At 37.8% G+C, this 27170-nt stretch overlaps 4 protein-coding genes across 4 annotated transcripts in view; 3 read left to right on the top strand and 1 right to left on the bottom strand.

Moving 5' to 3' along the window:
- Window positions 1-516: 516 nt before the first annotated feature.
- nabp1a (nucleic acid binding protein 1a) lies at window positions 517-5252 on the top strand. The gene is made up of 6 exons (XM_042425635.1): window positions 517-1532; window positions 2337-2475; window positions 2665-2736; window positions 3182-3266; window positions 3508-3577; window positions 4224-5252. Exons 1-6 carry the CDS (start codon window positions 1439-1441, stop codon window positions 4427-4429), a joined length of 666 nt encoding a protein of 221 aa, XP_042281569.1. The 5' UTR covers window positions 517-1438; the 3' UTR covers window positions 4430-5252.
- An 88-nt stretch (window positions 5253-5340) lies between these two features.
- Window positions 5341-9945, top strand: LOC121906658 (C-X-C chemokine receptor type 2-like). The gene is made up of 3 exons (XM_042425633.1): window positions 5341-6468; window positions 7863-7983; window positions 8557-9945. The coding sequence occupies exons 2-3, from the start codon at window positions 7977-7979 to the stop codon at window positions 9627-9629; spliced, it is 1080 nt and encodes a 359-aa protein (XP_042281567.1). The 5' UTR covers window positions 5341-6468; window positions 7863-7976; the 3' UTR covers window positions 9630-9945.
- A 2590-nt stretch (window positions 9946-12535) lies between these two features.
- The window catches only part of spegb (striated muscle enriched protein kinase b), a 49261-nt gene continuing 34626 nt past the window's right edge, over window positions 12536-27170 (top strand). Inside the window, exon 1 of the mRNA XM_042425631.1 lies at window positions 12536-14753. Within this exon, the coding sequence (XP_042281565.1) occupies window positions 14336-14753 (418 nt within the window). The 5' untranslated portion in view covers window positions 12536-14335. The remainder of the gene's footprint in view (window positions 14754-27170) is intronic.
- On the bottom strand, window positions 19860-26421 carry LOC121906657. Its single transcript, XM_042425632.1, has 6 exons — window positions 25785-26421; window positions 24074-24206; window positions 22631-22848; window positions 21443-22522; window positions 21171-21339; window positions 19860-20500 (listed from the first exon to the last, which is right to left on the bottom strand). Exons 3-6 carry the CDS (start codon window positions 22839-22841, stop codon window positions 20374-20376), a joined length of 1587 nt encoding a protein of 528 aa, XP_042281566.1. The 5' UTR covers window positions 22842-22848; window positions 24074-24206; window positions 25785-26421; the 3' UTR covers window positions 19860-20373.

Below are 27170 nucleotides of genomic sequence, written 5' to 3'. Positions count from 1 at the left end.
TACATTACATAGTCATGTGGCGCAGTTACCTTTTTAGGTTTTGCACATGTGAATAACTGTACTCTATTGTTGAGACGCATTTTCCTCTCCAACCACTCTCCTACGCCCGTGGTCCAAATCTTTACATTCAATGTTTCATAATTAAAGTGACAATTAGCCGCGATAGCACAGAGATGATGAATAATGTGATTTCACATAAAAAAAGTCTATGATTTGTTTTCATCGTTGACACTGAATTCTCACACGTGTGTTTCCATATTCTCGCGTTGTTTGTGAATGGAACTCATTTGGTACAAACCGGCCACTTTCTTTCTTTTCTGTAAACAGGGTCAGCACACTGTGTGCTTACATTTGTGACTGCATTGCTTTTTTTGTACGAAAAAAATAGAAGTGTGGTAATTGTCAGTATCTGTCGACTCGGCTATAAGAGCGCACAAAAAGAAATTTCTACGTGTGTACCCCTTCCCCATGTAGAATAATGGAAGTGGCCAAAATGCATAAAAGCGACCGGCAGCTCCCACTGACGTAGTTTTTGGGGCATTGTTGAAGCGTGTAGTTGAACGCTTGTACAGATTTTTAAATAGCGTTTTTTGGGGGCACAAGTATTGTTTAGGTATAAATAACCAGGTCATTTAATATAAGGCTTTTCGAACAAGTTATAGGGGCCACCGTTACATATATATAGACACATTAGTTTTGTAACAAAGCATTTGGCCAGACTGCGCGCTAACAAAGCTGTTTCCTTTTACTAAAAAAAAGGCACACAAAGGAAATGCGGCCGATTGGTTTGATAGTATTAACGGTAGCTGGGGTTGTCTAAACGGTCGAGGGATACATGTTTTAGAATAGCTCGTAATACACAAGTTACTATACTTAAAGCTCTGGTGCAACTTTAACTTCTTGGTACTGTTTTAACTGATTTCGACATTTTTGGTCAACTGCAATGCTATATCGTTGACGAGTGCTTACTTACCTACACATTACTAGGTCTATTCGTGTGCACTAACGTTATGTGAAGAATGAAGCTGTCATGGCGATAACCGTGAAAAGAAAAAAATGACTCCTATCCTGAAATTAAAAAGAAGGAAGCTAACTGCGAGCTAACTAACGTTTAGGGCTAGTGATAGCATTTTGCTGCTAGTGTTGGTTAGCTGTTTTTTTTTTTTTTTTTTTTTAAAGAGGGCGGTTATCTTACAGTTCTTTTAGTGTCGTCTATGATATGTGGTTTGACTGTTAGTCGACTGTCTAAGGAGTTAGTCCTTGTGTCTAGAAACGATTTCTATCGAACCAGCGTTACAGTATTTGCAGAAAGGTGTAGTTAGCATTTGGCTAATTAGTTAGCTGGGCTAAAGCTAACGGCAGCCAGCAGTTATTGCTACTGAAGTGACAGGAAGAGAGCGAACAGCGGGGTAACGTTATCTTTTCTTCGAGACTAACAATGGCAACCCCTACAAACGAGGCCTTGTTCTTGATAAAGGATGTGAAGCCGGGGTCGAAAAATCTGAATATTGTATTCATCGTTTTGGAAATAGGTAAGTAGTTGGACGGTGACGCTGCAGCGTCTGGCCCCAAACCATCAACTCGTGTCTGTTTTCTTAAAGGGGCAACGTTACACGTTACTTAGAGTAATACTTAACGTTAACAGGGACTTTTTTTTTTAATGATCTCATGACATTTCCGTGTACATGTTGGTAATCTAACCCTGGTTAAAGGTTTATTCAGTAGGTTAGGTACATTTGTTTTTGTGGGTCCTCTGGAAAAAATGACAATCAGATGGGTCATGAATATAAACAAAGCATCTTAAAGCACTGTACTTTAAATACAAGTGGCTGGAAGGTTCTAAAATGTCATATAACTTCATGAGATTGCCTTTTAACTTCCCTTCAGTGATGATTTATTATAGTTTTTAACTTCTCTGCACCTTTGTAATAAGGGCTCGTTAAATTTGAGCCACTAACATAATGAGAAAGTCCAAAGAGTTCAGTATGTAATAGTCTCCTGGTGCCATCTCATTGATGATCTTGGGACTTCAGGATGCAACTGGGTGTTCCACCAGGACAATGACCTTAAACAAACACCAAACGCTGTTTGGGGATAGCTAAATCAAGACAAGTGGTCAAAGATCCAACCAGAGTTCTGCCAAAAGCTTGTTGATGGCTTCCCAAAAATAGCTGATGGAGGTGAAGGGACATGCAACCAAATACAACTTTGATTTTTAATGATCTCATGGCATTTCAGTGTATCTGTTGTTAAGCTAACCCTGGTTAGAGGTGTAATCAGTAGGTTAAAAGTTTTATCTAGCTAACTTGCCCTTGTTTTTTTTTTCCCCCTATTAGGACGAGTAACCAAAACAAAAGATGGTCATGAGGTGCGGTCCTGCAAGGTTGCAGACAAGAGCGGGAGCATTGCCATCTCTGTTTGGGATGAACTCGGCAGCCTCATTCAGCCAGGAGATATCATCAAGCTGACCAGAGGGTAAGGTTGTTCCCATGCACAGAGCCAAGATTTAAACTTAACTATTTTGCTGGAAGTGCAATCCCCAAATGATTCATTTGAGTTACTTACCTGCATTTGACAGGTGGTTTTATATATATATACCTGAGGATTAAATTCTAGGATGAGTGATCTTGTGTGGATAAGTCTAATGTGTGATTTCTGTGTTAGCTATGCATCCATATGGAAAGGCTGCCTGACCCTATACACTGGAAGAGGAGGGGATCTACAGAAGATTGGAGAGTGAGTAGCAAACCGCAAGTCTATTTATACTTCACCTAAGGGAGACTCATTGGCATGCTGGTTGTCATATATTCCCTGCACAAGCGTCATACAAGGCCAGGGCATTTAGTGAAGTATGTCAGTAACATGTACTTGGCTTAAGAGTTAAATTAATCTTTATTATAATTAAAGTACAGTCAAATTGTCAGGTGTGTTTATATACTGTACATATTTTCTCTAAACAAAGCCCAAGACATGTTTATACTGGTCTGACTCTGTCTTATACCGTCCCCCTGAGCAGCCTTCTGTAGAGAAGAAAGTTTTCCTTTTTTGAAAGATTTCATATCTATTAAAAAAGATATTCTGCTTATTAGTCAGACACTGACTGTTTCAAACTGTCATCGCAACCAAACGCATCATATCTGATGGTTGAATGATATGGGGAAACATGCATTTTATCTCCCAGGTTTTGCATGGTGTATTCAGAAGTGCCCAACTTCAGCGAACCAAACGCAGAGCTGCTATCCCAAACGAACCAGCAAAACAAGTCTGTGAGTAGCTGTGCACCCACTCCCAACACCTGGATCAGAATTTACTTTGTCCCATCTGTTACACTTGTCTACATTAATTTACAATAACAAGAAACTCTTGTACACATACATCTGTTAAAAGACCAACATTGTTTTTTGTTTTTTTTATTTTACACAAGTTATTTACATGCTGACTAGTATTTCCACGCTGCAGCCTAACACCAATGGTGGTATTAAAGGTGACCTTCTCTTCCACCCACAGGGTAAACCAGACCAGAATCAGAGGGGAAACTCTCCACCCAATCAGAATTCAGGTACACCCGCCCCACCAGGTCAGTTGACGTGTATTTTCCTTTATGCAAAAAGTGTGCCTCTATGCTATCACAACCTAGGTGTGGTAGCATATGTAAAATCATTTCTCAACATATTTGAAGAGTAATGAATAAACGCCAAAGGTAGTATAGTCCCATGATTTAAATTTTATATGCGTAGTGAAATCTGAAATGAGACATCTCTTTATGTACTAAATGTGTTTACAGAATAGGAGGCACAATAAACCATTTTCATAGCAGACGTTTTGACTCGTAGTAGGAAAAGCACGGGTGTTACTGATAGTCCCAGTAAGCAGCGGCAGTGAACCAGCACAACACCAGAAGCATGAAATTCAGTCATTATTTTATATTTACACCTGTGCTTTTCCTACCTGTGATTTGTCAAAATGTTTTGTGTGGGGAAAAAGTAATCAATTCAAATTTATTTGTATAGCACCGTCTCATGCAAAAGCAGTTCAAAGTGCTTTTCATAAAAAACAAAAAATAAAGTAAAAAAAAAAAATGTAAAAAAAAAAAAAAAAAAAATGCAAAAACAGAAACATCCATGCATACATAGACATAAAATATTAAAATAATTTAAAGGATGAAAAATGTGTTGTTGTTTTTTTTCTTCATTGAAGACTCATTTGTATGTCTCGACCCACAGGTAACGGTGCCATGCCGCCATTTAACAACAATAACAACCCACCACCTGGTGCACCCCGTGACCCTGCATTTGGGGGCGTTGGACGACCCAACGGTCGGTCACCTGGCAATGGAGCTCCTCCAGTTACTGTTGCTGGACCCCAGACAGCCGCAAAGTCTTCAGTTACCATTAGCAATGGCAGGGACCCACGGCGTGCCAAAAGATGAAACTGGGGTTAGGGGGATCATGTAGGGAAGTTCTGTATGTCCCCATTTCCCCCTACCCCTGTTTTTTTTTTTTTGTTTTGTTTTTTTAAACCTTTCTGCCTCTTCCCCATCTCACCTGATATTGGCTTTCAAAATAATGAAATAAATTAGAGTACTTGCATAATTTTTATACAGGCTAACATAGTCAGATGTGTCGTTTGTCATATGTAAGTAGTGCTCTGTTAGCAGCACAGTATGATTGTGATCTGCCACTTGATGCACTAGCAGGACTTCTTGGAACAGTCAGGCCTTGGTGGTTGAGTTGTGGTCAGCCTTCTCAGTCTACACCCATGTCCTCTAAATCTCACCGCAAATTGCCAGTTTTGTGCCAGTGTTATCTCCTCCACACACTAGCCTAACCCCCTCCTTTCCCTGTTATGTTTCAAACTATACACCCTACTTGAACACTTGATGCACTTTCTTCTCTTAATTTATGGCGGGAAAACCTGGCTATCATTTAAATCAGGAAATCTGTTTCTGCTTTTTTTTTTTTTAGTGGAAAAGGCCTTAAGTTGGTGAAAATGAATTCTTGGACTGAATGCACAAGCAAAATTCTTCAAAGGGTCTTTCCTCTCTAACCAAACTGTATCTGAAGTGACTCTGTGAAAGGAAAGGTGTTAGTTTTGGATTTTTAATGATGGGTAGGTAGAGTATTAAACTGTTTTTTCATAAGACTTTTTTTTTTTTCTTGTTTGCCATCAGTTGTACCTTCATCAAGGTGGGACCACTTTAATACTGGCAAAACGGTTCACCGAATAAATTTTACAGCAATTCTGCTGCCACATTTGGTTTTCTGTAGTCTGTTTTGAGAGTTGAATACCAGCTACAGTCAAAATGTCAATAAAATATCTTTGTTTGGTCATGTTGCACTGCAAGAACATACAAATTGTGACCCCTGACATGCAAAGGACCTTAAGTGAAGCCCCCCCTCCCTCCCCCCCTACCATTTCCAACACCACGAATGAACTCTCACACTCAAGCTAATGCTGCTGGAAAACCTTTCTGGAGATTAACATAACAGTGTCCAAGCCCTCCAATTGACCCCTATATACTTACTATAGTTTGAACTGTCACTGCCATCCTTAGAGCCCTTTGTTTTAAAGGAGGTAAATCAAATTTCATGCATTGTTTTGATTCTACAGCACCATCTAGTGTCTGCAAAGAGGAACTACATTTGTTTAGAAGGTGGTCCAAACTCTGTTGAGAAATGGGTTGTGTATATTTCACCCATTTTTCTTCAATAGTTTTTTTTTGTTTTTTGTTATAAGCAGAAATGGCAGAATATATATATTTAACCTGTTTTTGTCATTGTGCAAATAAGACATGTTTATAGTTGTATGAATGGAATTAAGTATTCCATTTTGAAGCAATAATGTATTGCACACAGCAAAACCCCTAATTTCTTCATATCCTTTGTTGCACCAAGCACCTTAACGTTATGGCTCCTGGGCATTTGATGTTGCCCCATTTCAGTTTTGATGCACCTGCACTTTCTTGCGTAGTGTGTCTGAAAGACTAGAGCGGTAGTGATGCAAATCAAATCGAGATTGGTTTACATATGACGCACATTCCAAGTTACACAAAGGAGTCTGTCTACTCTAAATATCAGCGTACTGCAGGCATAAAAGGGAACTCCATTTTTTAAATAAGATGTATAAATGCCCAAGTATTGGAAACAAAACCACCCATCATATTGTTTCATCTGTGTGACTGAAATAGGGCTAAACCTCTCAAGAACCTCTCACCCCAATCATTTATTTGTTCACAACCCCACAGGAGTCTTACACATATGTTCAAAACATGTTTATGTGATTTCAGCGTCCCTTATGATAAAATCACACTCCTTGTGACACTGGAGGCTGACACACGAGAAGTGGTTGAGGAAATGTGATGTTTGACACGAGTGTCAACACAGAAGCGTGTCATGAGTCGGGAACTTCCTCAACGGCAGTGATCTGACTGTAGATGAATTATATGGCTTACGGTAAATTTCACTTTCGGTAATTCTCATCTTTCAAGTAACTAACTTGCAACCTATTTGCAAAATGTATGCAAGAATACATTTACATACACTTGTAAGGCATGTATATGTCATGGCAGTTTGACTGTAATGATTTTTGCAGCTGTTATGTGACAGAATGATTCCCAAATGTACTTCGTTGTCACAAAAAAAAGGTTTATTTTATACATTTTTCGTGTGTCTTCTGAAAATATAACCAAATCAGACGGGTCAAAAATATACACACGGCATATCAAAGCACTGTACTGTAAATATTTGAGGCATAGAAGGTTCTGAAATGATGCATGTGATAGACTGAGGCACAAACATCACAATGGGAAAGTCCTGTATCTCACTGATGATGTTGGGACTTCAGGATGCAACTGCTTGTTTCACCACGTCAGTGACGGGAAACAAATATCAAAAGTCATTTTGAGATAGCTAGATCCCTGTAAAAGTCCACACAAGAAAGGTTGGACTCTCACCAATTCTGCCAAGATGAGTGTTCAAACATCCAACATCCAAGAATTCTGCCAGAAGTTTGATGGCAGCTTCCCAAAAATAACTGATTGAGGTGAAAGGACGTGCAACCAAATACAAGTTGTGTTGAATGAATATCTTTAACCCAATTTTTTTTGTTGTATTTTCGGAAGACACACAATGGATTTATTAAAGAAGCCTCATTACTGAATGATTTTTGTGGAAAAAGATTATTATAAAACCAACATTACTATAACACACATCCCTTACAAGTTCATGTTCACTTTTGACTGCAAGAAACAGGATATGAGAGGTTTTGTAACACCACAGAACCAACTGTTTTTAACATTTTTTGATATACAGCCTCTCTTGATTATATGTTCATGATTCATCCAGTGTTTATTTAGAATCCATAAACCTTCCATGGTTTCTCTTTCAGTTTTTACATACAGTGTGACACATCTCATGACACAGATGATTCAGATAGTGAGGCCACAGGTTTAAGGGGAAGCACTGTGTTTCAACAATAGCCATATAGTGACTATTGAATATTGTCAGTAGTGATGTATGAATAAACCCTTGATGTAAATAGGAACAAGTAGCTGGGAAGTGCAAAGTAAAAGATGTAAGAAGAGCTTTACAATAAACTGAGACGTTTTTACTTGAAACATACATAAATACAAATATAAATACAAATACATAAATCAAAATAGGATTGTACATCTAAACTGACATTATAAATACTGAGTGTACTGTAGGACGAATGCAAATTAAAGATATCTCTGAATATACTAAATTACTATTAAAAGTGCACTACATCTACCGAAATATGACCTTAAACAAACTTTTGGTTCCAGGTATGTGAAACCATATCTTCCCTTTTGAATTCTTGAGAAAATCAAAACTCTGTGTTAGGCAAACAGGAAAACAAGCCAATGGTTGAGTGAGGGGAGGAGCGTAGAGACATGCAGTTATTGTTGCTTGACTCGTTGTGACAAACACTGTGCTTTCCACAAAGGACACATCACAATGGCTGGTAAGTGTTTTCATCCTTAGAAAAACAACCTGTATTGATTTGTTTTATTTAATAAATGTGTTTATTTTTTTATTTTTTTCAAAAAGTTTATTTAAATTAAAATGTATTTTAATACCTCACTGAAATATATAAAAGGCAATTGGGCGAAGGGACATTTACAATTCAATAGCCTGATGGAAATGTGGTGTGATTATTCCTTTTAATACCTTTTTCTCTGTAGTAAAAGTAAAGGAAAAAAATATGTTTTATCAGTTTATTGCAAAGAAAAGAAAATATTTTTCCATAAAGAACACAGTATCCCATACTTCCTGAGATTATTTTTTTGGCTACACATTATTAAGGCTTATGTTGTAAGTATCATGTTGCTATTCATTGCAGGATATGTTAATAACAACAGATACTATCACAACATACAGTATATTTGAACAGGATACGGTATTGACATCTGTTTTATCTGTAGCCTGCTTTATGTATCCAATTTGATCTGTTCAAAAAGGACGTGTATGCTTATTTTCATTAGGCTTATGTCATCAACTATATAATAATTTCATGTACTTTGATTTTTATCCTCAGATCTAAGCGTACCTTCTTATACCCTTGACTTTGGGTCAATATATGAAGAGTACAACTTCACTTATAATGACTCAGGGTTTACTATAAATCCTGATACGCAGCCATGTCACACCTTCTCCATCCCAGAAGCAGTGATGATTGTTGTCCATGTGTTTTATATCCTCGTCTTTCTGTTGGCGATTCCTGGAAATCTGGTAGTGTGGCTGGTGATTTGCCTTAGCAAGCAGGCGTTGCCTCCCTCTGACCTCTACCTCCTCCACCTGACAGTTGCTGACCTCCTGCTGGCTCTTACTCTCCCATTCTGGGCCACCTCCCTTACAAAGGGATGGGTGTTTGGAGACGCCATGTGCAAAATTGTCTCAATCTTCCAAGAGCTAAGCTTCTACTCTAGCATTCTCTTCCTGACTTGCATCAGTATGGACCGTTACATGGTGATAGTTCGAGCTATGGAGCCCCGCAGGGCAAACCGACAGCTGATCAGCTGGGGGGTTTGTGCTGCTGTCTGGACTGTTGGAGCATTTCTGTCTTTGCCAGGACTCTTAAATTCTGCTTTTATCTCGCACAACTCTAGCCAGATAGTGTGTGCTGAATTGTATGATCTCAGCAGTGCTGATGAGTGGCGGCTGGCCACCAGAATTCTTCGCCACACTCTGGGTTTTGTCATCCCCTTGGCCATCATGCTGCCCTGTTATGGAGTAACCATGAAGCGGCTCTTTCACATCCGTGGGGGGTTACAGCGGCAACGAGCCATGAGAGTGATTGTGTTCGTAGTAGTGGCCTTCCTGCTTTGTTGGACACCATACCACATTGCAGTGATGACGGACACATTTTTCAGGACGAAGGTAGTGCCCTACAACTGCACGGCAAGGACAGCGGTGGACAAGGCTATGTTTGCCGCCCAAAGTCTGGCCCTGCTACACAGCTGTGTCAACCCGGTGATGTATGCTTTCATCGGAGAGAAGTTCAGGAAGAGGCTTCTGCAGAAAATGAGGCAGATGGGTGTTCTGGAGAGAACACTGTCAAGATCCAGCAGGTCTTCTGTAACATCAGAAATCACATCGACATTCATGTGAGAATACCAAAGGGATGCTTATTGGGGTACTATAAACTATTCAGATGAATTGATCACATACATGATCTCAGGTGTTGGACAACAAGTACTAGTTTTGATAGTTAACTGCATTTTCTATCACTTGGTGGATACATGCACCATTAATCAGTTTACCAAAGTTAACATACTGAATCATAAAAAGGAAAAAAAAAAAGCATTTCACCAAATTTGTAAATAATTTTTCATGCTTTATTCTGTTCTTCTAGTCTTATTTATCTTGGCTTTGGTTTCAATCCAATATATGCAAGGAAATGCTGCGTAAAGTTAAGCTGTGAACATTGGGGGGAGGGAGAGGGAGGGAGGGGGGGTTGCTGGGCATCTATTTCTTCAGTTATATATAGCTCTGACAAATATGTAGAAAATGTTTCTCAAGTTTCGATTTCAACTGTGACTATATTGCAACACAATAACATCGAGTCAAAACATTTGCTGATGAACACCTTGAACTGCAGTTGAAAGCTCTGGAAAAGGCTAGCAGTTGAAACATGGTGATATGACTCAAGATGGCGAAATAGTCTGGCCGGTGAAATTTTTCTTTGATAGGCATTTCATGTGGATGTGTGATTTTACTATGATACAAATTTCCAGACCAATATCGTTGTCCTTTGAAATAGCATTTAACCGCCAGCTCAAGGTGAACTGCATCAACTGCAGCAGAAAAAGAAAAATATCCTGTACAGTATTGTTTTACTCCATTTATATTTTTATAGTGATGTATTCAAATCTTTTTTTTAACTGAGACTGTATATGAGTTTTATGTATATCTAGTTGAAAACAGCAAATGTAAAACAATTTTCAGTGTCTGTATATTTTGAAATCCCATATTAAAGTTAACATGCGCACTCCTCTCTGTTTGTGATTTATATAACATCTGTGAGTCAACTCATACGTCACAAAACCTTTTACATTTGACATGAACAGTTGATAGAAGATATGTCTTCACTGACTAATCCAGCAAATTGTGTTTTTTATGTTTATTGCCACTCCAGCTTGTTTAGAAAAAAAATAGAAGTTGTGATGACAGTTGGTCAGTCGTTTTTTCTGCGGCCACTGTATAGGAAAACTTCCCCCTCAAGTGTACTGTTTGATTACAAAATGACCTATGGGAAGTGTAGCTGACAAGCACCACGTCTTATAAAAAAAGCAGAAGAAAAATATTTTGCTTGTCACTCCATTAAGTCAGTCAATCCACAGTTGATTTGGATTTAATCCTTCTCATGAAACCAAATCAGCATATAATCAGGTTAAATTGATAAGTTAATAGGCCTGTTGTATGCTTTATATCAGCAGTGTGGTATTAATTGGGACAAAGATGAAACCTGGGGTAATGCAGTCTGTTGGCGACCTTTGCTCATAATCTTTGCAGCACGGAGGGGTTTTTTTTTAAAGATGAAACAACATTGAAATACCATTAACAGTTAGTTTGTCATGCCTGATAGTTTGTATCATCTGTCACTAGATCTTTGCGAACAAGCACTCAGTTATTAGCTGGTAGGTGATAGAACAGCCTCCATATACCTTTTAGATTTGTGGTCTGTATTGTTTTAGAGATAGGTCCACCCAAAGTATAAAACATATATATATATATATATATAAACAAGTGAAAACATATTTTCTCACTTACTATGCAAACTATCAGCACTATTTGGGCAAGTTTTAAGATGTCTCATAGATTTCTGCTGTCACCTAAATACGATAGGGATGAACTGAATTTTGATTGTGAAGCATTAAAAATTATATTTTAGAATAAAAAGTGTCCCAGTTACTCTGGATAATCCATAGACTTGGCTTCAAACAGTTATCATGGGGACTACTTGTGGAGAACATTTACATTAATATAATTACAATATGTTATACTGCTATTTTATAATAATAGGCTATTGAAAAGAATAGATTGATCTGGTATACAGTACATTTATCCTGCCATCACACTCTCTAATTTGTTTTGTCTCTTTACATTTAGATTTTTGAAAAGGTAAAAAAAAAAAAATTTCCATGTGATGCTACTTTATATTTCCACTCCACTACATTTCAGAGGGAAATATTGTACTTTCTACTCCACTACATTTATTTGACAGCTTTAGTTACTTTTCACATGAAGATTTGACACAATGAATAATATAACAAGCTTTTAAAATACAACACATTGTTAAAGATGAAACCAGTGTTTTACAACCTTTTTGGCTTTTGACGTCTTACAAAAAGCAGTGTGTAGTCGGGGTCACATTTCAGATGTCTATGAGTTGTTAACAGCTCCACCAAATAATGATTTTTCCCTCTAAACTTCTCACATGGTTTGATTTCAGTAAACGTTGAAATGATCCAATATTTCACCAAAAATCAAATATTAGAGAAAAAGTCCACAATTGAAAACAGATTTGTGTCTCAGATCTTTGTTTTTTCTTCTTTCCTCTCCCATTAATCATCTCACAACCCCTCAGATTTATCTGGCGACCCTTTGTAGAGGGCCGACCCCTAGGTTGGGAACCACTGGACTAAACTAGCTAACCGTATATAAAGTAGTTGAAACTAGCTCCACCTCCTGCAGCTACCACAGTAACATGCTGCTCTAACACTGATGCTTCAGTATTAATAATCTAATGATGTCACATATAATAATATATCAGTCAGAGGGACGAAACGAGCAGCCTACTTTTATTTTAGTACTTCAAGTAAATTTTGCCGCTAATACTTATGTACTCTCGCCTAAGTAAGATTTTTCATGCAGGAATTTTACTTGTAATGGAGTATTTTTACATTGCTGTATTGGTACTTTTTCTTCAGTACAGTATCTAAGTACTTCTTCCATCATGACATTGTGACCACGTGCTTTCTATCCCGCTGCTGCACGCACATCTTCAATTACAAGTGGGAAATCAGTCTGCTAGCTAGCGTTGTCTCATTTATTTTACCAAACTGCTTGTGGCGGATGACATTAGTTAACTTTAAATTGCCTGGTTTTCTTATAAGGTAAGTCTTGTGTTTTACAGCATTAAACGGCCTGATTCAGGTCTTGTATATTGGACATATCTGTTTCAAGCAACACTTTCCTTTTTGAGAATGTAGTTCACATAATATACATATTTGTAGCGATATGCTAGCACTATATTTGCATTCATAAACTATTTAAGCTAGCAGTAAGTTATAGCTAATGCTATACTTTGCAGTAACATTAGGTTTTAAATTTCACCTTTGAACTGTTTCAGGTGATATTATTAGGCCATTGGCTTGCTATATCTGTAGCAATAAGCTAAGTTAGCAGTTGCATTGGATTTTAAACTGTTGTGAGCTGTTAAAAGTCATTTGACTTCTTCATAAATTTAGATAAATATACTATGTAAACTATTACGTACAGCAAACTTTTGGTTTTAACTGGGCAAGGTTTGAGATGTTTCAGAGATGTCACCTGAATACAATGTAATGTTAGGTATGAATAGAAATTTGTTTGTGGTGCATTAAAAATTACATTTTAGAATAACAAGTGTCCCAGTTATTTCGGGTAGACTTTGCTTCAGACAATAATGTTTGCATTAGTTGACAAGCTTAACTAATGCTAATTTTCATTTAGTTTTCATTTGGACAGAACTATTGCTACTTGCAAATCCATATTATACTTTCTGTGCACAGTCTATATCGCCTAAATTTAGTCAATAAATGTAAAGGATACTTAAAATATTTAAGAAAGGACCACACCTGCTGGATAGCTTTGTTTATACTGTGATAATATTCTCTTTTTTCATGATATTTGACCACCTCAACACAATTGGGAGGCCAACGTCAGCCTTAACATTTGACCTACAAATTAAATATCTGTCCCATACCCACCAGCCCCTCCGCTCTGCCAAGCTTTGCACCATCTCACATGTTCTACTGACCTCAGGTTGGCTAAAAATGACAAGGGGGCGGGAGCCTAGTAGTGAGTGGGCAGACAGATCACCATGCAGCTGTCATTGTAAGGCTTGCTGGGCTGTGACTGTCATTTCCCCCTTCGGACTGACTGGCAGAGGTAGGGGGAGATCATGAGTGGGGTGGATTAGCTCATGGGACAAGGAAGGGGGGGCACTGTGCAACTTTCTGGACGGGACTTGATGCTTGTATTCAATCCGAAGCAAAAACAAGAACAGATTTGAAGGCTGCGGGGAATAAAGAGGAAATTCACTGAAGATTCACACACCTTGATCTGCAGAGATGTTACACACCACTGGAGACAGGTTATAAAGGCTTGAAAAGTCAAGAACATCAGGAAAAGAAGGGCAAAAAGCTGGGGCCGTCACTTCCAAGAGACAAGTCAAGGGAGCTGTTAATGCAACATGATCCATTGGGTCTTGCCCTAAAAATACCTCTGGGCAGGAGAGTGGCAGCTTCTTAATTACCCGGTAATCAACTATTTCTTTTTCCTTTTGGACAACAACTCAGGTCAGAGAACAGAAATTTGAAGATAATTTGTCAATGACAAATATGCTTCCAAATGTTTTAATTTGTTTTTTATCGTAAAAGAAGAGATTATTTAATATTAAAGAATGTGATAACCATGTTAACTTCATTTTGTAAAGCCTGTTCATAGACTCTAATGCCTAGACTGGATTTTGGTTTAGGTTACAAAGAGGGGGCCCAGTCATTGTTATAATCATACAATCCAGGTAGACAGTTACAGAAATTAGTTCAACCATGAAAAAAGCTGAGGCGCAAATGACCCTAAAAAAAGGGGCAGATGAAGCTATGGCGCCCCCCAGTCCCATCATCCCCCCCAAACGGTCCAAAGCAAGCCCAGAACAACCTGTCCCAGAATCTCAAGGACCCACTCATCCCACCCCAAGTCCACCAGTTTTTACACGCAAAATGAGGAACGCCGCCGTAGGGACTGGCTGTGACATCCGTCTCAAGGTGACTGTGGTTGGAGACCCCCAGCCCTCCCTGTACTGGTATCACAATGATGAACTCCTCAACATGGAAAACCAGGAATATGGAGGGCTCTGGATTAGGGATTGCAAACCCAGTGATGCTGGCCTCTACACCTGCATTGCCAATAATCACCTGGGAGAGGTTCGGAGCAGCGCTGTACTTGCTGTCTTGGATCTCGGTGAAGGTAATATAAATCACATTTAAAACTTCTCACTTGTATCTAAACTGGCAATTTAGCTGTTTCTAGATTGATTTTTCGTCATTCTGTTTGTGTGTGTTTAAGTCAAATAAGGAACTGCTCAAAAACATTCAACAATTAATTCCAGGTATTTAGAAAGCTGAATTATTTTAGAAAACCAAGCAAGTAAACTTCAATTGATTTGAAGAACTAAAAAAACCTACAGTTATCTCGTAGGGACCCTTTTACGATAATTGATGATGATTCAGTCACTGTCATGTCTGATGAACTCTATCATGTCATATAGAATATCAGTAACTATCTTTGTCGGGCTAAATGTAACCATTAGCTTTAAACTACACAGCCATTTTTGAATACTCCCACAGAAATTACCCAGCATGCCACAGTTATCCTAAGGGTCCAGCCCTCTTACTAGAAGGAAGATCTAACTAGAAATCATAACGTTGGCACATCTAGCTTCCTGTTGCTGTTGCTGCAATATAAAATGATAATCCGGACTAACTAATCTCAACCCAGTATCTACTGTAAACTCATATTTCACTGTTTATTTAGGTTGCTATAGCACTAAGGGTTTCTAATAATTCAAATCGTTATTGACATTTGCACAGAGAACAGACAATTTCACTATACAATGACATTCTTACTTAGCGCCCTATTCTGGCTGCCATAGATAATAACATACAGATGAGAATTAAATATAAGACTATGAAAGTTATAAAAACTATCAGAAAAACTATCAAACTATCATGCAATACAGATCATTATTTTTTTCTGCAGATTTTTGTTCTCCAATCATTTTTAAAAGCACGAATCATGCTACAGATCGCCAAATCATTTAACTTCATTTATAGTATTCTCCTCCAAATAGAGAGGGAGAGAAATACAAAAATACACAGTACATGGCCGTGAATACCCACAGTCAAGTTGACAAGCTTATATTTCTATATTTACATACAGTATGTGCATTATGCAGTATGCGTATAAAAATACATATACAGTGTTGGAAATATTATCAGCAGTTGATTAATCTCCAAGAACATCTACAGATTTTCCCCAAAGCATCTGGAAAACCTTGGAATAATTCAATGTGCACAGACATCACTATAAACAGGAACTATATTCAATAACCTATCATATGTCATATGAGATGTGATCTATGAATTATCTTTTACTGAACAAGTTTTATTATCTCATTAGTGGACATTTTATATACTTTTTGACCTTACAGGTATTTTTCCAAAATGTGTCATGCATTTTGATTGTCAGTTCATCCTCATACTATGCAAAGAGACAGATTGTTGTTGTAACTAGATGCAACCCTTAAACTTTCTGAGAGATGTTTTTTCCAACGTGATGGAAGTTTATCTTTTACAGGTGCCACAGAGGAGGTCTTGGATACTTTGCATTAATTAATTCATTTTGTATTTGTAGATAACATTGACAGTTAAATCATATTTACTTTCAAGTCATCTAAATGTTTTGTGTTATATTCTTGGAAATACACATTTAAAAACCTTTTTTTGGAATTAATAAGGAATTGTGGGAATTGCTGTTTGAGAGTAGATATGGTGAGAAAGTGGATTAGATTTCCAACATGCATGCAGGGACACTAAAAATGAATAATTCTTGAACTTCTGCTTTTGAAACACCTCTGAGCCCTGAGAGTATATTGCAGTCAGATTCCTCAATGTCTAGCCGAGGCCAATGCAACTCTTCTCTATTATAACATCTGTATTCTGCTCAACAAAACCTCTTTTTATGCATCTTATGATCTCCAGTACTGATCTAAATTCAGTTCTTTGACCATCTCAGCTGCTTTGAAAAATTACCTCTACAAATATGTCCTTCACATATCAGCTCAGGCACTTTGTCATTGTTCTGCAGTGCTCAGCACGAGCTTGTAAAGGAAACTCAACTCTTCAATGTAGAGCTGCCTTTTCCTGCTGAGACAGTAAATGTGACATGCATTTGTATGCCCAAAAATGTCAAGACTCATCAAGGCTTTAAGTTTAAGATTTGGCAAATGATCACATTCTCTAATGCCGTAGAAAAAAGGACTGGATGCTTACATAATGATCCCAGCTGGTTTTAAGCCATGGCGAGATGCTTTGTGCAAGCCTAGGAAAAAAATTGGGTACCAAAAGAGTGTTGGTGTCTGCAGAGTGGGCAATGTGATGACAAAGATTCCTTTTAATGTGGGCAGCAAGAAACCACAGTGTATTATATTTCATTTACTGTATTTATGTAATATGCTTGGACACTACACAGAAAAGATAGACCATCAAATGAGAGTAGTTAAAAATTATGACAAGACAGTGCTTGCCTGATTTACATAAAAGATGTTGATAACAAAGAATGTCGGTGTCCCCATTTCCGTGATTCTCAGAAAATGAATTGAGCTTTACTTCCCTGTTGTTTTCAACTTAATCTAAATCAGTAGGACTGTAACTGCAACAAAGATAAGAAGCTTGCAATACAAATACAGTAATTATACCATCAGTTTCTTTCTGTGAATAATCATTTATTGGTCAGCATAGATGTTGGGTTTGACAAAACTTTAAATGACCCTTGATATGCAACTTCAGACATTTTACTGCGGGATAAATATGTTGCTTTCGGTTTTTAAAGTTCTGCACTGTGTCAACATCTAATGTGTTGCATGCATCACCTCTGGGAAGCCACAATATTTGGAAATACAGGTCAATAGAGAAGTAAGATATTGTATACGTGCTACTTCACCACAACCTGGTGATACAGTTTTATAGCAGTAATGTTGCTAGCACAGGTCACTGCGGACATGACCAAAAAGTGGTTTCATGTAAGCAGACAACGCAACAGTCAAATAGATTTACATAGTTCTATTTTAAGTAAGATCTATCTATTAATGTCGAGACTTTCAGGATGAGAGCATGCAAAAACAATCCTATCAACCTTCTTATCACCTTCAAACAAAGTTTGAAATCAAGATCTTGGTTCAGAAGTTTTCCTTTGACTCTCCATTTAACCTTCAGTTTGATTCAGCTCTGTACTGGTTGGCCATGTGCGTAGTCTACAGCTGTCACATCACTCAATGATACTGCCTAAACCCTTTCTCTCTCTCTCTCCCTCTTTGAAAATGTCTCTCTGGCCCGCCCCCCTCGTCCACCAACTCTCCCTAGTTATTTATACAGTGGAATGTGCCAGGCCTTAGATTTTTGTGATGTTAGCAGGCCAGCTTCTCTCCTGTTACACAGGAAGACATCACTGCTAATTTTAGCCCGGCCCTGTACAACTTTTTTTTCCTCCTCTCTACTGATCAAGGAAAGGATTGATTTTGAATCCAAAACATCTTCTAAATACCCATGAGCATTAAGACCCAGCCGGTGTGACATCATGCATATTTTGTGATCCACTTGATGGCAGAGGAACACAACACTGACATATGATCACCTTTTGAGTCAATAGGGTGAACTAGTGAGAACATTTATCTATTTACATACCCGGCAGATACAGAGCAACATTATCATTCATTTGAAGATGTGTTTCTGTACGTCTAATATTCACTCTTCTTTTAGCTCTGTTTTGGTCTCCACCAAGTCCTGAGTAAAATATTTGGCTCTTTAGCGGCTCAATTAGCAAGTTAGCTAGTCAGCTAGGCAGGTAGCTAACAGTGTGTTTATCAGAGTGGCTAGAAACTAAAACTAAAACTGTAAAGCCGCAGGCCTTAAAACCATAATGATGCAATGAGCTGGAAAATGCTGAATAGAGTGATTTTTTCAGAAATGAATAACAGCTCAACGATCAACTGATAGCGATTTTAATTAGAGAACTATATTGCTCGTTTAAAGCTTGCAGATCATACTGTTTGGTGAGACCTAATGGGAACCTTAGATCTTGCCACTGAGTGTGACCATGGCCCCTTTCCAATGGCCCCTTTCCAACGTGTTTGGATTCTGTCCTCACCATGTTGTCTTCCTCCTGAGCCATGAATCTGAGTGAACAGGTGGAGCCACAGTTACAATGTGGAAATCCCCCCTCCAGTGCCATATTGCTTTAATAAGTACATCAACAAATGATGGTTTTTTAATGGACACAAAATCCCGAAGGGTTATTAAGGAGTTTTTTATTAGAGGTGTTAAACTACTAGGACTAGTAGGCTCCATGTCGTCAGTCTCTTATTGTTGGGATTAATTATATGTGGGTATAAACTGCAATTCTGCTACATAAGGTTTGGCTTTAAGAATAGCAAAAGTACTTGTTTCCTTTATCAGGTTTAGCAAGGTCTTGTGAGATATTTTTAGTTCAGATATAAAGACAACCACAGGTGCAACAATGTACATGTTTTATATTCTGACCTTTATTTAAATAAGGTTTCAATTGATAAATATTTCTACTCCTTTTCTTGTAGCTGGTCTAGTTGAGTGTGGAGCCTGGACTGGAGTATCACAGTCACTCTGAGCAGGGTTTTGAATTATAAGAGAGATTGTAGTTTTCATGCTCATAATATTAAAGGAATAACAGTTCATGAAAAATAGAGAAGAACAAAGTGATTTGGAAACGTGATTGAAATACTGAATTCTGTCCTCGTACTTGAATAACATATTAAGGCCTCAGAAATCAGTAGCTACACTGTAAAAAAAAAACTGTTGTTTTTACAGGAAAACGCTGGCAGCTGTGGTTACCAGAGAATTCCTGTAAAAAATACAGCAGCACAGTAGACAACTTTACAGACGAAATATGTAAATTGATTTACAGTGAATGAAATCACGGCTGAATCACATTAAAAAACTGTTAAGTCTACAATTTTTTTTTTGTTAATTTCACATAACGGTGTTGTATATAAATAGACCATTTCCTGTATTTTTTACATGTAATAACTGCTAATTGTGCATCAATAAATGATAAAATTAACAGGGAAATATCAAACAAAAACTAATTTAAACCGGTAGAACAACAGTAAAACTCTGCATTTTAAATGGAATGGTTCTGTATATTATATATAAAATCTCTTCAAAATATGCTGTGTTTTTATGTTTTAATAATCAAGTTATAATGTAAAATTTACGTATAAACCTGCAAAAATACATCTTGAGAAAAGACGAGAGAAAAATATCACTTTTGGGAAATTTATTTAACAGCAATAATAGTTGTAAACAACTGGATGCATTTTTTTCAACAGATACAACATGCAAAGAAGCTACATATAATGGTTCTTGAACTATGACTGAATCCAAGTTGAGATACTCCAGAAGATTAGCCTCTTTAAATCTGGACATTTTTAACAAACTTTAACAAACAAAGTTTAAGTGTCAGGCACACAACAACAACCCAATTCAATCAAAATTTTGTTTACATTCTGAATGTTCCACAGTATGGCATAAAACTTATCTATCTCCATGGAGACAATCACGTGATGCCAACAGGCCAAGTTACAGGTCAGATCTGTGGAGAGGCGTACCCCCTCAAAATAAGAATGCACGTTTGTTAAGGTATTTTTGCAAAATAACAAAAATTACGTTGTGCCTTAATTACCATAATACACATTGTGGATTGAACAAAGCGAAAAGTAACAGTACCTCTTCTCAAACAAACAGTCAGAGTGCACAGAAGGAGTCCATATTTAGGCTTAACGCCACTCGTGATCGGAGAGGTCCTGGATCAGGGTGAGGACTCGAGGGTTCAGATTGAGACGACGCTTCGAGTTTTTATTCTCCACCTTAGTTCCTTTTTCTGGGTTTATCGAGAAAAAACACCTGTAGAATAAAAGCATATTAAGCATTTTAATTGATCAGTTAAAAAAAAAAACTTCATGTGTTCTTAACTTATTTACTTCGTGGATGTTTTTAAAGCCAAAACGTGGCTTGTTCCCATGAACTGCTATAAAAATAGTATATTTTGATATTTTTTTCTACTTTAAACATGTCACTCTTTTAGAGTCTGAAATATACATATCAAATATTAATTATATTTTTAGCTTTTTAACCCTTTCAATGCCAGTATGTTTACATAACTCTACATAATGCTGTTTTTATACAAAAAAAACTAAATAATTTCCATTAAATGCATTTAGTGAGTACACATACACAACATTATCCGACATCAATAGCACACACACTTTTCTTCCAGAAAACAATAAAAAGTGTGAAACTTTGCGGCATGCTTTGAATGGGTAAAAGTGGTGCCACCTGATGGACAAATATAAAAACTACAAATTGAAAGCCTGTGGTCCAAACCGAAATCTTAACATAAAGGAATGCATTAGTTTTTGTCAAGATAAACGTGGGATCAAAAATAGTGGTTTTAATGGGTTTCAATGGGGCAGTTTTTGGCCCTAGGAACTATTAAGGCAGTTTTTGTGTAGCTTAGCCATTTTAGGCTTAATTAAAGTACAGGTCTGAGAAATGCCATGCCATGTTTACTCACCTTTGAAGAAACTCCAGAGTTGAAGCCAGCTCAGATGGATAATGGATGTTGAAACAGAAGTAGCTCCCGAACATGAGGCACAATGCAGAAATGAAGGAGGAGATGTTTGTGTTGATGAGGTTCCGATCCAGACTCAGCATGTACCTTGTTGAGGAATAGCAGGACTGTCCTATGAACAAATTATTTAACAGGTTATATTAATAAGCGCTGCACTCACATGACAGATTCTATAAACAGTGCAATTAAAAAAAAGAGATATGAAACAGACTTACCACAGACAATAACAGCAGGTGTCAGAGGCACTTGCTCCAGTTGGACCTCTTCTGCCAGACAGGTATCTTCTACATGGAAGAACATGGACTCCTCCTTCTCATCAAAGTAGCTGAGCAGAAGCAGGACCATCTCTTTCACATCATCTGAGCAGCCACTCTGCTGTCCCCGCATCCTCTGAAGCCTTGCATAAGTCTGAAGGAACTTATTACTCTTGGTGACATAAACTGTGGTCATGTAGTTGAGAAGCCTTTTTCCCTTCAAATCCAAATTTCGCGTGAATGTCTCTTTGAGGTCAATCCCAGTGAGTTCCTTGAAGTGGACCGACATGCCAAGTTCGTCAAACCAAAATGGCCACTCCTCTCGAAGGCTTTTGATACTTTTTCCCTGGTTGACATGTTGACGCTGTGTGTAAAAAGTGGACTTCATTAGACATTTTACCTCCTCTGGATTGGCATCAGATTGTTGGAACATCTCCTTGAGTTTTTCCTTCTTTTGGTGCTGGCTCTCTTGAGTTTCTTCACGGGGCAGAAATTTCACATTCCATTTAATGCATCCGTAAGTGTCCTGCATTGCTGCTCTCTCTTCTAATGGGATCTCATCTGTGTGGTCTGAGTCATCAGCCTGATGTTTTCTTTTTCTTATTTTGGGTGTTGAAGTGCGCCTCACATTTTCGATTCTGTTTTGCAGCTGTTTTACAAGGGAATGGTAGCCTGTTCCAACAATATCGCCCTCTATTACATCTTGCAGAGAATTGGGATATTTTGCCACCATTTGCTTTGCAACATCAGTTGAATGCTTTTTACCTACATGGGGGCATTTTTCCATCATCTCAGTCACAACAATCCGGACCATTTGCCTCCTCAGTTTTGGGCCTGGCCTTTTTCCCCTCTCCAAAGAATCCATCACTTCCTCAGGAAATTTACTCCATGGAATTTCAAAGTTGTCTTCCCACTGTGTGTCAAGTCCTAGGCTGCTGGAGGAGGTTGACGATGAACTTTGGGGTGAAACAGAGAGCGATGACAGCAGTTGGGTAGGTGAGGCTTCCACAGATGATAGTGAGCTGTTCTCGGGAGTTTGGTCTTTAAATGACAAAAAAATAAGATTATGATTCACATTGTACAATATTACACAATGTCCATGTCTGCTTTTGCTGTTGAATAGCTGTGTGTTGTGGTGTTTTTACTTACATTTCTGTTTCCAAACAGAAAGAAGCTTTCTGGCTTGTACAGGTCTTAATACTGTCATCAAATCAGCCTCCGTTACGAAGCGTAGATCATCATACGTCTCGACTCCAATGGACTGCAAGTGCTCTTCCAGGATGTTTTTGTTTACTACTTGAAGTTCTGGTAGGGCTTCCATGATGGCGACATCTAGGAAGGTTCGCCCTGAGTCACTCATATTTACACTGAAGAAGAAATGCAGAACAGAAAAAATATACAGTACATACACTTAACAGAACAGGGACATGCATCAGGTAACACTTATATTAATGTCAAACTAACAGTCCAATTAACAGCTTTAATTGGACTTTATTTTGCCACAATACTGTGTTTTAGTGGAATGACTTGGAATCCATTAAGAATATATGATACCAAAGGATAGAAATCAGGCAGGTCATTAATGTTGATACATTGTAACCCAAGACTGTCCTTTGTCACAGAATACAGATGGTATTCTGAGAGGAAGATGCCTTTGTGGATATCCATCAAAACATACACAGATGTGTCATTTTGAATCAAGATGAGTAGAAGTTCACCAAACTCCATATACTCATCATTTCTGTACACAAGAAACTGTCCTTTTTTATATGCAGTGCCCTTGTACTGAATATCTGTGGCAACTGTGGTATTGCTTTCTGAAAAGGCTAACTCCCTGACTGCATGTTTAATAGCGTCACTGTAGAGGTTGGGATAAAACGCACAGCTGTCCTTCACTTGCAGTAGTTTACTGCATTCTTGCCCAGCTAAAAGATATGCCTGATACATCTGATGACGCTCTGACAATGTTTGACAAATATTTTTGAAGTTTTTCAAGTGTCTGGCACATCTTTTAAAATAACTGTGTTTACTTTCAAACCTAAGCGTCCATAATCTCCTCAATGGACCAAATTTCAACGACAGTGCTGAATAATGGCGCAAATAGTGGTGCTTGGGTTTGAGTTGAATTTCAGGAAACATCATCTTTCTCAACTCCAAATATTCTTGGATCAAAATGTCAAGATATGCTATCTGGGACAAGGAAATGTTCTGAGCACAAATAAGATCCACAATGTCTTTTAGCTGGAGAGCTAACTGCCATACTTCATCCTCATGATTTTGCACTTTGTCACCAATCAAAACTGGTAGCAATCTCAGAAGGTTCCAGTTTTGAATGGCTTGCCCTGATAACTTGGCTCCGTCAGGTTTGACAGCACATGGCTTTGTGAGTGCTTCAGATCCTTTGTACTTAAACTGTTTGATGCGCCTGTTTAAGAGTGAGTATGTGAACCATTTTTTCATTTTTATAATGTTCTTCAAGTACAGTGCTAGATCATATGACAAGACTCCTTCAAAGAGGTCATGACCTAAACAAGGCGGGAGACCAGGTTGGGATACGTGAAAAGACTCAAGGGTATTAAAGATAGAGTTTACCTTTATTCCTCTGACGTCTTGGATGTTTTCAGCCTGGAGATCAGCAACAGCTGTGTCATACGTCTCTGGGGTGCGTGGAGGACCACAGGCATTTGGATCAGCCTCAAACTCACTTCTCGTGATGTCACAGTACCTGCAAAAATATTGAGAGCGGCTGAAGTTCTCTGTAAACCCACCTATGCAATGAGAACCAAGGTTATCCCCAGCAATGCAGTAGAGACCCCCTTTTACTGTTTTTCCATCTACATTTATTCCATCTGTCTCCAAGGATTTCAGATCTGCCAACAACTCTGAGAAAACTTTGGCTATTCCAAAACGCTTTAAGTCATTCTCAACACACAACAAGACTAAAAACATATTATCAGTATTTGAACGCAAATGAATGGGTAAATTTGCTAATGAAAGATAAACTGCAAGAACTTTGTGTGTCTTTTTAGCAGAACCCAGGGGATTCACAATTTCAAATGAATCTTGATACAAAATCAGTTTGAGGCTTTCAGGGTTTTCATTAAAGAACTGGTGACATTTGAAAATTTTTCCATCATATAAATCCGTAAAAACCTCTACATCAGGATCTCCAAACTGTTGTGGCTGTGCATTCCTCCATAACTGGGAGTGCAAAAAGCTCTTCAGAGTTTCTGCCACTGGTATGTAGTACGCAAATTTTTGTGTCATGTTTTCATCCATTCCCAATAGCACTTTTTGGGGTTCCGTGTACTTAAACATTTTTGTGAATGTCTGATTTCTGGTGTATGTTGTTCTTAATTGTCCCTGATGACAGGCAGAGAACAAATCTGACTCTTTAATGCAGTCACATATTTTAGTGACTGCTTCATCTGATAGGCTCATATCATTTTTTAATAAAGAACTTACTTTAGTTATTGTGTAGGCTTGACCTAACTCGTGCACATTTTGCATCTCCTCAACAATAGTCTGTATAGTAGAGGCAGGAATAAGCAGCTGTCCTTGCAGTTTAAGGTAAAAGAGACACATGTTTCTGAGATAAGACTGACTATCATTCTCTGGCATATCACTGGCTGCACTAGCTGTTGGCATGGCTTCATGTGTGCTTTCTGAATCATCTGTACTGGCAATGACATTTGGGGGCTGAAGGCGAGTTTCCTTGTACATGTCATCAATACCATCAGGGGAGCATGCTTTATGCTTCCTACACATGTGAGAAGTAAATGATGACTTTTTTGTAAACACATGCTTACAACCACTTACTGGACATGACACAGACCTGCCCTCTCCAAAATGATCATTTAAGTGAGACACTAGCTCTTTCACCGTGTGTAAATTGCGGGCACATAATGAAACTGCGCATTTTAAATCCGCAACAACAGCTTTAGGAGCAGCTTGCGGTGCAGGTGCATTGTGCACACGATAAAAATGGCCCTTGAAAGCTGAGTAAGTGGTAAATGTTTGACTACAGTTGGCGCCAGCACATTTGAAAAGACAATGAGGCTCATTCCTATGTACTCTGCAATGCAGTACATAGCCTCTTAATGTAACAAATTTGCTTTTACAAAAGACGCAGGTGATCATTTTTAGGATTTCAAATGTTTGCCTGTGCTTTTCAGCTGAATTAAGTTATCACACATTGAGCTAACGTTACTGGTCTTAAATATGGACTGGTGCTAGCTAGCTAGCTTTCAGCACACATTTTCGTCTGGTCTCGAAAAAAGAGTAGCCTAAATATGAAGCTTACCTTCCAATTGAACAGCCACAGACCCTCCAAAAAACTTGTAGATTTGTCCTAAAATCTTTTAAAATGAAGTGGTCCGAAGATTTCTGCTCCGTTCTCTGCTCTGCAGACTGCACACTGGCTCCTTAGTGACGCTAACGGCTAATGGTTCGCGCTTCTCCCGCCCTCACGTCATTATCCAATCAGAGACGAACTTCAGCTGCGCACTTTTAAATTTCAAAATTAGGAGGACTCAGTGCACAATGAGAGAGTAAAAGTACAAGTGGTTAGAGGTGGCACTGTTAGGTTGTTTAGCCTGTGAAAATGATAATGATAAAGACTAAAAGAAACATAAAGCATACAAGGATTAGGACTGAACAGTGTTACTTTGCATATATCAATAATTTGAATGTCTTATACACACACTCTACAATATGCTACAAATAGCCTAAATTATAAATGCAATGTTATTAAAATTGTATATTTTTTATATTTAAATAGATAGGTAACCTCTCAGGTTCACAATAAAACTTTTTTGTGAAAACATTTTAAATAGGCCTACGTCAATTTGCATCATTTTATCAATCATGTTAAAATTACAGCATAAACTTGTAAAGTGACTTACATATATTTGTATTTTTTAAAACAACTGACTAAAACTATAGTTTTTACAATATTTGCATGTGAAATTAACTAAATTGTTTTGTTATGAGTATTACAGTATTTCTCTGTTTTTGTTACCAATATTTGTAGTTTTAACAAATAAATTTGATTGTAATCACATATTGTTGTTGTAAATATAACAAAAACATTCTGTTTAATAGTTTCCAAAAATTCACTGTACTTTAAACAAAAAATATATGTTTTTGAGTTTACAATACTTTTCTGTAGGGATTTTACATAGTTTTTATGTAAATTTCACAGTCATTTTTTACAGTGTATCTTGTGCATTATGGACTGAGATGTAACTGATCTTGTATCTTGTATTATATAATATGATCTTTACATAACACGGCCTTTACTACACAGTTATGTGCAGCCTGTGTAGTCACATATAATTGTGAAGCTACATTGAAAATCTTTTTATAATCTATTCCCTAACTCACATTTTATCTCGATCAACAGCAAATCTTGCCTGGAGCAAACTACAAAACATGCAATTTGCAATGTTGGCTGTATACAAAATCAGTTGATTGCAACAAATACTGATTTTTATGATTTTTATTTAAATATGATATTTTATTTACAGCAGAGCTACTTTTGTGATGCGTATCAGTAACCAGATGTATCCGGATGTACAGTGAATGCAAAACAAAGAGAATAGCAATAATCTACAGTAAAGACAAGCAAATGAGTAATAACAGTGCATATATAAAAACAAAGAAGCCAATAATATCTCAAACAGTCCAG

The sequence above is a fragment of the Thunnus maccoyii genome, chromosome 11 (assembly GCF_910596095.1).
Source record: "Thunnus maccoyii chromosome 11, fThuMac1.1, whole genome shotgun sequence".
Taxonomy (NCBI): domain Eukaryota; kingdom Metazoa; phylum Chordata; class Actinopteri; order Scombriformes; family Scombridae; genus Thunnus; species Thunnus maccoyii.
This window is presented reverse-complemented; position numbering and strand designations above follow the sequence as displayed.

Coding starts and splice junctions, on each gene's coding strand:
- nabp1a (XM_042425635.1), top strand. CDS start 1,439: ATGGCAACCCCTACAAACGAGGCCTTGTTCTTGATAAAGGATGTGAAG. Junction 2,737..3,181: donor GATCTACAGAAGATTGGAGA/GTGAGTAGCAAA, acceptor TTTATCTCCCAG/GTTTTGCATGGTGTATTCAG. Junction 3,578..4,223: donor AGGTACACCCGCCCCACCAG/GTCAGTTGACGT, acceptor CTCGACCCACAG/GTAACGGTGCCATGCCGCCA.
- LOC121906657 (XM_042425632.1), bottom strand. CDS start 22,841: ATGAGTGACTCAGGGCGAACCTTCCTAGATGTCGCCATCATGGAAGCC. Junction 21,340..21,442: donor ACCTGCTGTTATTGTCTGTG/GTAAGTCTGTTT, acceptor ATTTGTTCATAG/GACAGTCCTGCTATTCCTCA. Junction 20,501..21,170: donor ACTCTGGAGTTTCTTCAAAG/GTGAGTAAACAT, acceptor TTTATTCTACAG/GTGTTTTTTCTCGATAAACC.